The sequence below is a fragment of the Lepidochelys kempii genome, chromosome 1 (assembly GCF_965140265.1).
Source record: "Lepidochelys kempii isolate rLepKem1 chromosome 1, rLepKem1.hap2, whole genome shotgun sequence".
Lineage (NCBI taxonomy): Eukaryota > Metazoa > Chordata > Testudines > Cheloniidae > Lepidochelys > Lepidochelys kempii.
The window spans coordinates 105,686,805-105,698,497 of NC_133256.1; the positions used below are offsets into that span (position 1 = coordinate 105,686,805).

General features: G+C 45.3%; 1 protein-coding gene across 5 annotated transcripts; it reads right to left on the reverse strand.

Moving 5' to 3' along the window:
- Window positions 1–1,240: 1,240 nt before the first annotated feature.
- Window positions 1,241–11,241, reverse strand: LIG4 (DNA ligase 4). Of its 5 annotated transcripts, none has more exons than XM_073349443.1 (2): window positions 11,104–11,241; window positions 1,241–5,193 (listed from the first exon to the last, which is right to left on the reverse strand). In XM_073349443.1, the coding sequence occupies exon 2, from the start codon at window positions 5,174–5,176 to the stop codon at window positions 2,435–2,437; it is 2,742 nt and encodes a 913-aa protein (XP_073205544.1). In that variant the 5' UTR covers window positions 5,177–5,193; window positions 11,104–11,241; the 3' UTR covers window positions 1,241–2,434. The 5 variants fall into 5 exon arrangements, with proteins under 5 accessions (XP_073205544.1, XP_073205536.1, XP_073205564.1 ...); XM_073349435.1 differs by having other exon boundaries at window positions 11,083–11,240; XM_073349463.1 differs by lacking the exon at window positions 11,104–11,241 and adding an exon at window positions 10,985–11,044.
- Window positions 11,242–11,693: the final 452 nt, after the last annotated feature.

Genomic DNA, 11,693 nt, shown 5'->3' on the forward strand with positions numbered 1-11,693 from the left:
CAGAGGCAGCCATAAGCTGGGAAGCGACAGGTCACCTCCTCACATTCCAAACTAGTCACACTGAAATAAGGCGCTATTGGGCTGTTAGGAATACAATCCTGTCCCGATAATGTTTATCACCTCCAGAGAAAGGGAAGTGCCTAGAAAATGTAAAAGGAAACTTAGGTTGATAGCATCCTGTCTGGCAAGAACTCACTTATCAATAGCTGGGATGTGAAATCCTCATTTCTGTGTTTGTGAAAACCTGGATTTGTGCTGGAAATGGCCCACCTGATGATCACTTTAGATAAGCTATTACCAGCAGGACAGTGGGGTGGGAGGAGGTATTGTTTCATATTCTCTGTGTATATATAAAGTCTGCTGCAGTTTCCATGGTATGCATCCGATGAAGTGAGCTGTAGCTCACGAAAGCTCATGCTCAAATAAATTGGTTAGTCTCTAAGGTGCCACAAGTACTCCTTTTCTTTTTGCAAAAACAGACTAACACGGCTGTTACTCTGAAACCTGTTCTATCACTGTAGTCCCCATTTCCCCATTGTTTGTCTGTATAATCTCTGTCTGGTTCTGTGATTGTTTCTGTCTGCTGTATAATTAATTTTGCTGGGTGTAAACTAATTAAGGTGGCAGGATATAATTGATTACATAATCATGTTACAATATGTTAGGATTGGTTAGTTAAATTTCAGGAAAATGATTTGTTAAGGTATAGCTCAGCAGAACTCAAGTTTTACTGTATAGTCTACAATCAGGAAGTGGGTGTGTGTGTGTGGGGGGAATGGGAACAGGGAATTGGGGTGAGGAAATTGGAATCATGTTTGGCTAAGGGCAGGAATGGGAACAGGGACACAGGTGTAAGGCTCTGTGGTGTCAGAGCTGGGAAGGGGGACACTAAGGAAGGAAACTGGAATCATGCTCGCTGGAAGTTCACCCCAATAAACATCAAATTGTTTGCACCTTTGGACTTCGGGTATTGTTGCTCTCTGTTCATGCGAGGAGGACCAGGGAAGTACGTGGGTTAAGGAATAAGTCCCCTAACAGTTCCTAATTATTTATGTAACTGTTCTTGAAAAATCCATATAGTAAAATACTGTTATGTGGCACCTGATCATGATTCCATCAAAGTTAATGGCTAAAGTCTTATTTACATTAATAGGGCAGGACCAGCCACTAAATGTTCACGTATTCCCCCTCCCGCAATTAGAGAAGTATTTTCCCATTAAAATAACATTTCAGACTGGAATAAAAAATATAGATCTTTATTTCAATCATTCAATACAAAGTCTTGATTAAAACTGAAGTGTATTTGGAAATAAAATGCTATATATTACTGAACACCTTAAAGTAACCCATATATCATCACTTATAGAAAGGTAAGCTGAAATCAGGGGAGAAATCCTGACTTCACTGAGGTCAATAGGCAATTTGGCATTGACTTTTATGGGGCCAGGATTTCACTCAAGTTTTTAAATATGTGTATATTTTCAATATACAAGTTACTCTGATATTTTATTCACCCTTCAACTAAATCTTTGGATCTGGGCCTACAATGTCCACTCACACAGTAGCACTTACACAAGTAGTCTTATTGAAATTGAAGTGTTACTCAACATGAATAAGGGTTGCAAACTGGGTCCTTTAAGTACAAAAATAACTACAGCTGTGATACAATGAAGGAATGGCAAATTTCAAAGCTAATTTCAAATTTTAGAGCATATACAAATTTTTTTTTAAAATGGTAGCTATGACTATACAGATATAATTGATGTTATGTTTAACACTTCATGGAAATTCTACAGATCTGTTTTAAAAAATTGAAAAAAATCCTTAAAATACATGAAACTCACTTTCTCTAAATTTACACACAGCATAGATTCTAAAAGTTTTCAAACATATGTTGAATATCTACTTCAGAATGTTAAGATTTATATAGTACTATCATTCAATTATTAATGTAGAGCTGTATAAAACATTTAACTGTGTTAATGCTTTGGTTTAAGAGGCTTTTACTAATTGCTTTATTCAATAGCATACTCTCTTTAAATATTATTGATTTAAAAGTTCAAACGCACACCTCAGAAAGATCAAAGGGTATAAAATAGTCAGTATTTAAATAAAGGCAAGTGTTGTCAGTAGAACAAGGTTAACTTCATAGCTATAAATAAAACAATCTCCTATGGGAGATCTTTGTAAAACACAAAACATGTAATTATTTCTTTTAGCACTGGACATTTCCTCCCACAGTGTAATGTAGTCTGAAGTCTTTCCCTCCTTCCCCAGCATAGGAGATGCTATCTTTCCTTTTCCAATATATAAAAATTAGAGCTACTCTTTAACCACAGGCTAGGTATACACCTGGAAACATGCAGAAGGTGGATTTAAGATTTGGTGAGATCCAAGTTCATCAGAATGCCTTTACTTCTAGTTAAAACCTGCTTTAAATTAGGTATGGATTTTCATTCTGTAACTTCCCCTCCTTTATTGACTCTGTTACCCACCGCTCAGATAGGATTTTAAATTTTTTCTCAAATGTTCTCCTAAGTGTTTTTATCTCTTTTACATGGGTATGATCTTCTCCCATAATTACATGGGACACACCCTCCTTTAGCTGAGAGACTATTTCTGCTCCATGAAAACGGAGCTCCAACGCCCTAATTGATAGCATTGTTCCATGGGTCTTGGTACTGGGGTCATTAACTACAGCATAAAGGTCCAGATAAATGGTATTTTGCCTGAACATACTGAGTGGAGAGCTATTCCACAGATAACGTTCTTCTAAGTCAGCAATCATGTCCAGAGGTATCTTCTCATCATTTTTATTATTAATTCTTGAGAATACTTCCTTTAGTTGGGTCACCTCTGTATCTGCTGTGTAGCTGTCACCATAACAATCATACTCACATGCAAAATGTTGTTTTGTGTCTGGAGACATGTGAATCATGACGGCCGGCTGCCATGGTACAAATATTTTCGCTTCAAAACACTGTAAAAGCCACTCTGCTCTCACAACATCATGCTTGTTGGAAGATATAATATTTTTTACTCTGACATTCTCAATTCCTGCAATAACACAGTAAGTGTCTGGTCCAGGGTTTTGTACCACATTACCACCACTTTCTGCTATTTTACTTTCCAGTTCAGATTTTGAATGGTTTTCTGTTCCAGTCATAACACAAAACTCAAGGTCTTCAAATATATTAGAAATCTTATTTACATTGGAAAGATCAGGGGCTTTAAAATGATCCATTATTCCAATTATTTTCTTTACCTTTGGTACAGTTTTCCGTTTCTTTTCTTGTGGTTCATCATCACCCACATCAAGGTGCTTAGATGCTAGCTTCCCTGATGCTTTACCTCTGAGCTGTTCTAAGAAATCCAAAGTCATACATTCATGCCACTCTTTGTCCTCTCTTATTTTCTCAATTCGAGGGAATCGCAAAGTGCAATCAGTTTTGTACATATCACTACTAACAATCTCCGCTGCCTTAATCTGAACTATGATTGAGTTACAAGGCTCGATGTAAACTTCAGGCTTCTCAGTTCCACATAAAATATTACAAGGAGGATCTCTTTTATGGTAAGGCTTCCAGTGTTTGGCCAATTTCAAACCAAGATCGTATAGCTCCTTCATAGTGTAACCAGAACCAACACGACAAATAGAATGAAAGACAGATGGTTTTTCACCAGGAGGGGAAGTCTCAGCAACAGCACACAAAAAATGAGACATCATGCCACCACGCAAACCTTTTCCCCAGTAACCACCAATAATTAATAGGTCTAGCTCATCCATGAGCCCATTGACATACTCTGGTTTGATTTTTAACCAGCCTTCCCCACGTTTGTCTGGCTTGTAAAGGGACATAGGATCTTTTATCATGATTCCTTCTTCTCTGTTATCTATTGCTTCATTCAGAGCATCAACTACTTCTTTCCTGGTGCTAGCCTGTGTTTTATGCACTATGTGTATTCTGCCTGTTATTGGTGTAAACAGCTCATTTAGAATCTCATATCTTTTGCTTAGTATCTCGTGACCTAACTTCTGATCATTAACCATTAATACATCAAACACACAAAAGCATGTCTGCAGATCAGAATCATCTACCATTCTTTTTATGTCAAATTTGTTTCCCTTCTGCATAAAAGTTTGTGTATTGGGATTGTAGGCCATCATTTCACCATCAAGAATGCAGTTTTGTATATTACTTTTAAACACATTATGAATAAATGGAGTTAATGAACCTTCGAGGGGAGAAGCACCAAACTGCTGAGTATAATCAAACCCATTACGGGAGAAATACTTGTATACATCTCCATCTTTGTGCATCTGCATACGTTCACCATCTAGTTTAGTTTCTATGTAGAAACTCTGGTGATTCATTTGTTTCTCAATTTGCTGGACATTAGCAATAGCAGCAAGCATAGGTTTAAAGGCTGAAAACAACATGGTGGAAACATCACTGAGTGATACAGAAGGGTCATGCAGCTGTCTGCAAACTTTCTCCAGGTCAGTTGTGACATTGTATAACTCAGTAGCATCAGAATGGAAAAGGGAAAATATGGTTTGCTGACTAACACCAAGTTTTAGATCCTTTATAATCATCCGGATCAGCCACTTTTGTTCAAGTGCTGAGCTCTGAGTTATTAACTGAAGAAGATTTTTCTTTACTAGGTCCTTCCTTTTGGTATCATTATTACTAGCAACTGAATCCAGCAGCTCATTCACCTGTTGTATGGTCAGTCTGCCTTGTTTTGGGCACCTCGGTTTCAATACAAAATAGGCAATCATTGCAAAGTCTCCAGCATCTCCATGTGAGCCAGTAGGTGTTCTATAATTTAAAAGTTTTAGGGCATCTTTTCCTTCTTTGGGTAAATTGAGCAGTTCAATATAGAGCTTAGCAAGCATGGTTTCTTTAATTCCATAAGCCATTCTCTCTCTTTCCAATTGCGGAAGAATAAGTCGCATTGCTGGATAAAAAGAGTCTGTGACATCTTTCTCTTTTTTATGAAGAGCATCATGAAATTTCCTCCATGAATCTAAAAATTCCTTAAAATACTTGGTTTTCTCTGGCCGGGATTTACATTTCTGTATTCGTTCTAAAATTGAACATAGATCTGCAAAAGGAACTACTGATGCCACCGATCGTTTAGGGGAAGATTGTGAAGTAGGTGTGGAAGACATCAGGATTCACTTTTTCACTATAAAAAAAGCAAAACAAAAATATTTCAAGTGAAAGAAAACATACCACCAAATTGCCCTATTTCTCAAAAGAATTAGGCACATTTTTAAAAATTACTTTTGTGTAGAACAATCATTAGATATTGCTACACTTAGTTTAACTACCATCATCATCATAATCTATATTACAACACCACCCCATAACCCCAACTGAAATCAGGGCCCCCTTGTGCTAGACTCTGTGGGGAAAAAAATATATATAGATATATACACACAGTAAATCCCTGAAGAGAATACATTTTACATTGATAATACAGTGAAAAGATGGAAAAAGGAAATATTATCCTATTTTTACTGATGGGCATCAGGAGATTACAGGTAAAATGTTTGAAAGTGCCTAAGTGATTTAATATCATAAGTGCCTTTATCAAAAGTTACTAAGGCTTGGTCTATACCTAAAACATAGGTCAACATAGCTACATCGCTCAGGGCTATCAAAAAATTTCATGCTCTCTTTGACATAGTTAGAATGACCTAACTCCCACTGCAGAAGCAGCTAGGTTGATGGAAGAATTTTTCCATCAACCTACCTACCACCTCTCGAGAGGGAGAATTTCCTACAGCAATAGAAAAACCTCTCATGACACTGAAGTGAGTGTCAACACTACAGCGGTATAACTGCAGCATTTACAGCTGTGCTGCCATTGCACTTGTAGTGTAGACATATCCTGAGGCACTTAGGAACATAAGTCCCATTAACCAAGGACATACAGAAGTCTGTGGCAGACCTCCAAATTGATCCAAGATCTCTTACCACCCAGCCTTAGCCCCAAACCATCCTCTCTTCTATCCAGACTCCCGTACTTGAGAGGAAATCTTGTATCATATAATAGGACTATCACATTGAATCATTTCTTATTTTCAATTAAACTGAGGTATCAGATGGTTCAAGGGACAGTAATGGATTACACAGTCTTACATCTCTGTGACAGATTTAAATATAGTGCAGTTCAGTAGTACATGATTAGATGGTTCTTAGGTAGTTACTATTGCTCAAGTTGAGGTGTGGCTAAAAGTCACAGCCCAACAGAAAATGATGCATCCTGCCAAGTTTGGCACCCAAGCCCCCTAATTCCATCACCTAAAACCCAACTTTGGAGAAGGGGAGACAGAAATCTGCATGTCCACTCCCTGCTCTGTATTTTTCAAAGTGCCAAGATGTGCTAGGTTCTGTTATTTTTGGGGACACTAATAGCAGTTAAAGATGTTATTTATTTGGGGAGTGGAATTTGGACTCTGGCACTTTATTCTTTACTTCTTCTAGTGGACAAGTGGCTAGGGAGTTGGAGCACTACAATCACACATTATTAAAATTAAACACATATACACACACCCCAGTCTGTTGGGTGTATATGCCTATTGTCTCTGGTCTTACACTGTGGCTACATCTATATCAGTGGCTCTCAAACTTTTTTACTGGTGACTCCTTTCACATAGCAAGCCTCTGAGTGTGACCCCTCTTATAAATTAAGAACACTTTTCAATATATTTAACAACATAATAAATGCTGGAGGCAGAGCGGGGTTTAGGGTGGAAGCTGACAGCTCATGACCCCCATGTAATAACCTTGCGACCCCCTGAGGGGGCCTGTAGCCAGACAGCCAGCCCCCCCCCCCCCCCCCCCCCCCCAGACCAGCATTGCTGGAAACACAGGAGGAAGCAGGAACAGGGCACTTAACATATATTCCAGCACAGCCTTTGAAGCTGTGAAAGCACAGGTGTGCTGCTACAATGTGCCTCTGGGAGCAGATACAAGGATTAAGCTCACAGCAGGCAGAGGCCCTGTGACAGACATGGCTCTTAGCCCCTACTAAATAGCGTGATGCACACACACCAACATCCTAGGTGGGAAAATATTTACCCTGATAAAAGAAATGTCCAGTAGTCAAAACTTATTGTTTCTCTCCTTTGCAAGTGTAAACTACTCTTGCGAAAGCTGGCGTCGCCCAGACAGACCAGCCTCAATTTGGCATAAGAAAGGAGAAAGAGAATAAAGGAGTACAGAGGTATAAGTAGGGGACCTACAGCACCATGATTTTTGAGTGCTTTTCACTATCTATCTGCTGGTCAGAAAAGTGACAGCCTCCCAAGGCTTCTGCAGCTAAGAGGGTCCCTACGCCTTGTCCCTTATTCGTCTTTCCGCGGAATTGAGTGACCGATCCTGGCTTGGCATCGCTGGAATCGAGAGATGCAAGGAGGGTAAGAAGCACCCACACCTGATCTCCTACCTTTAGCGTACACCTATTTTGAAATAGAGCTCTATACTTTGTTTTCTTTCTTTGGGATTGTGGCTTCAGTTTTGTAACTTGTTTGTGTGTGTAACATCTCTACATTTAAATAAGTAGGCACTAGCAATTTTGTAACCACATGATTAGAATCTAGCTTAATAAATTTTGGTAACCATTTATGCATAAGCTTGACTTGTTTTCTCTGGTTTACTGTAAAGCAGCCAACACAATTAAAGAACCTCAGCCATTTTGGCTCTAAAGCCTGGCCATTAGGTGAGAGTCCTAAGAGCCTAGCGTTGAGTTGTGCCGCCTCCACGGGGCAAACTCTTGGGGCACCTGTCAGTCAATCCTGGCTGCCCGCTGCGAAGGAGCTCTGAGCTCTAGCAGTTAAAGTCACGGGTGTGGAGAGGCTCTTAGTGCTGCCATTGGGGCACCTGTCAGTCAGTATTGACTGCCCGCTGCGAAGGAGCTCTGAGCTCTAGCAGTTAAAGTCACGGGTGGTTAGGACCTTGGGGCATCCGTCAGCCTAGCCTGGGCTGCCCGCCGCGAAGGGACAGTGCGTCCTAGCGGTTAAAGTCACGGATGGTATAAACGGGCATAGCTGGCACCTCACCAAACATCCTTGGCCGTCGGCTAACAGGGCCCGACGCCGTTTGAGAACCCCTGATCTACAAAGCAATGTAAGCCTAGTGTTAGTGGGACCTGAGTCAGCTGACCTGTGTCAGGGAACCTGGGCCTTGTGCATCGACATTGCATTTTAACCGTAAATTAAGAAGTTTCTGACTCATGCTCAAACCTAGGGCTCTGGCATCCACACTGAGTGCGCAGACCCAAGTCATAGTATCCAGAGCCTCCCCTCCCCAGTATCGACACTCTAGCCCTAGGAACACATGCATTGTGGGAAAACTCTACTGCCCATTCTGTTTCCTAACTGTGGTGGTGCTGCTATTGATGGGACTCCTGCCCATAAGGAGCACGAGTACATAAACCACATAATTAGCTCCTTTGGTGGCTGTGTCAGTAGACCAACTGCAGTTTGAGAAGGCTTGATATTGAACTATCATCTAACCTGAGAACTGGGTTCTCTAGCTCTAGGCTGAGTCATACTGGCATGAAAATCCCCACGTACACCTGTTCTGAGTATAAATAGGACATCAGTCTCCAGACCCCTGTCAACTATTAAAGTGAAACTTTGCAATTCTTAATTTTTCAAACTGGATGTTCAATGAAGGTGTGTTTATTCATTCATTCATTCCTGTTTGTTTGAAGTTTGACTTAAAAATGAAGGTATCAGAGGAAAAAGACACCCCTCTCCCCACCAAGCCTGGCTGCTGCCGACTGCACAACAGTTAAGTGCATCCCCAGGGCTTGGGGTGCAGTGTTCTCCAGCTCCCCGTGGGGATCCCTTATCCCTGACCCCTTTGTACCCCAGGAGGTTGGAGGGAAGTTTTGGGGCTGTTTCCCACCTATCACCCTGACAGTGCATGCAGCCTGGGTGTCCCTACACACCCCCCCAGGGAAGGCAAGGAAAGCCCAGGAGCAAGGGCCAAAGAGCAGAATGGGGAACAAGCGCTGCCCTGCAGAGAGGGGGAGCAGTAGACCTTCTGGCTCACTGCAGCTCAGAGAGGGATGACCCCCAACATCCCAGCAGTCAAGACCTGCCTCCCTTCTGCCAATTTTGTTCCCTACTTCAGGCAAGCTACATACTTCAGAGAGGAGCTGAAGCTGCAGGCACCACTGCAGGCAAGTTTTGGGGCTGGCACCCTAAGGAAGGCTGAGGGAGCACTGGAGCAAGGGCCAGAGAGCAAAGCAGTAACCATCTGCTGCCCTGCAAGGGAGGGAAAGCGGAAGAACTCCAAGCTCAGCCTGGCCCGGGGAGGGATGAGCCCCAGCACCCTGGAGGCTGACTCCCACTTTGAAACTTTGCTCCCTGCCCCGGGCAAGTTCCACACAGCAGAGAAGAGGAGATGGAGGGAAGAGAAGGAAGGGAGAGCAGACGTGGCCAGGCAGTAAGGGTGCTTCTGCCCCGCTGTGCTGGCTACCTGCAGCGCAGCCACTCTGCTGCCAGGAACCACAGGATACACCTGGAGGACTCCCGAGATCTGAGTCGAGCCAGGGACACATGTACATAGAAAACCAATAGGGCTTGGACCCTAGGTCCCGACTTAACATGGGCTCGGACCCTCCAACCCCGCAAGGTCCTGGGTCCGAGCTCTAGGTTACCACAATTGCAGTGTGCACACGGGGAGTTTTGCTTAAGCCCAGGCTCAGACCCAGACTTAATCTGTTGTGTGGACGTAACCTGAGAATCTTTGGACAAGAACCACCTTCTGTGTTGCGTGTCCAGCACTTAGCACCTTGGGGCCCAATCCACCGCAACGCAAATCAATAATAATTAGCCAGGCTTGCAAGGTCTTACATTCAGGTTGATGTATACAGTGTTGTTATAGCGGTGTTGGTACCAGAATATTAGAGAGACAAGGTGTGTGAGATAACATAATTTACTGGACTAGCTTACGTTGATAAGAGACAAGCTTTTGAGCTTACACAGACTTGAAGAAGAGCTCTGAGTAAACGTCCCTCTCTCACCAACAGAAGTTGGTCCCATAAAGATATTACACAAACACAAGCAGAAATGCTATCAAGCTGAGTGGGTGAGGTAACGCTGCATCCAATCAATTTCAAAATGTCCTAGGCCTCAGTGACCAGAATCCTCTGGATTTGGGGGGAAATGAGGGACACACAACACCCACTGCCCTCTAGCTTTTAGCACAGACAGGGCTTAAATCAAAAGTTGTCTGCCAAGCGAACAACCAGAGGCTGGCATCATTAACACTTCCCAGCACAACAATCGCCCACCCCAGCTCTGCTCATGCATCCGATGAAGTGAGCGGTCGCTCACGAAAGCTGAGGCTCCAATAAATTGGTTAGTCTCTCAGGTGCCACGAGTCCTCCTGCTCTTTTTTGCGGATACAGACTAACAGGGCTGCTGCTCTGAAACCGACAGACTCTGACACCCTGAGTTACTGCAAACAAGAATACAATGATAACACCACTGGCGGGAGGGGAGGGTGCACACAGAGCCCCTGCCCCGGGGGGAGGGGCGAGATGGCGGACCTGGCATAGGGGGGGTGTCAAGGGGACCCCCTCCCAGTTGTGGGGTTCTTGGTAGGGGCGGAACCACAGGGCCCCTACCAAAGGGGCGACTCGGACGGGGGGGGGGGGAGGAGGGGGGAATCCCGGCCCTCGCGGGGGATGGGAAGGCGAGGCGGGGGGGGGAGGGAGGGGGGCTTCAACCGACACAGCCCAGGCTCGTGCCACCCAGCGGCCAGTATGGGTAACGCGGCTGCGTCACAACGGCCCCAGCACAGCCCCCGGCCCCAGCGGGGAGCGGAGCAAGAAGCGCCGGGGCCAGGGAAGCGCAGATCCCGACCCGCCGCCGCTTCAGCCCAACTCACCCACCACCACGGCCGGCAACGAGCCCAGCTCCTACCCCACCACACGTCACTAGGGCGCCACGCACCACCCCGGAAACTCGTTCATCGGAGCCGCCCATTCAGAAGACGGGGGGGGGGGGGGACGCCAGGTCGAGGTCCCCTCCCCGCGCGCAGTGGTTCAGACCTGGCCGGGACGAGCTCTTACACCCTCCTCTGCCCCCGAGGGTTGGTTCAGCCCAGGAAGAAAGGGACGTTCGACCTCCCTCTGCCCGTCCTACGCAAGGAGTTCGTTCTCCTATTATCAAGTCGGGGGCGGTGCCAGAGTGATGCCCCTTAACCCCGGAAGCGGAAGCGGTGGTGATTTCGTTCCCGGAAGCGGCGGTGGCTGAAGTTGCAAGTCCCGGCTTTGGCCTGAGCGAGCGCGGAGTGGGGGCGAGCTCCGGCGGCGGAGGAGAATGAGGCGCGGGGGCCCCGCCGAGCCCGATTTCAGCCTGGGAGCGGTCCCGGCAGCGCGGCGCGTCTGAGCAAGTGAGAGAGACACACGCGGGGAGGCGCGGGGAGCTGCTGGGAGGGGGGCGACGCGGGGGGTCTTCCTGCTGCTGGGGAGCCCCCGGCCCCTCCCCCGCGCCTGTCACTGGAGGAGGGAGGCTCCGGCTCTCCCGCTCCCCCCCCCCCCCGGGGCTGTTGGGTGCCTGGTGGTGGGCGGGCGCCTGCCGAGACCCGCCGATCGGAGCCCAGCGAGGCTCCCCCGCGCGGACCCAGCACCACCGCTCCCCCGGGCTCCGCTGGTGACTC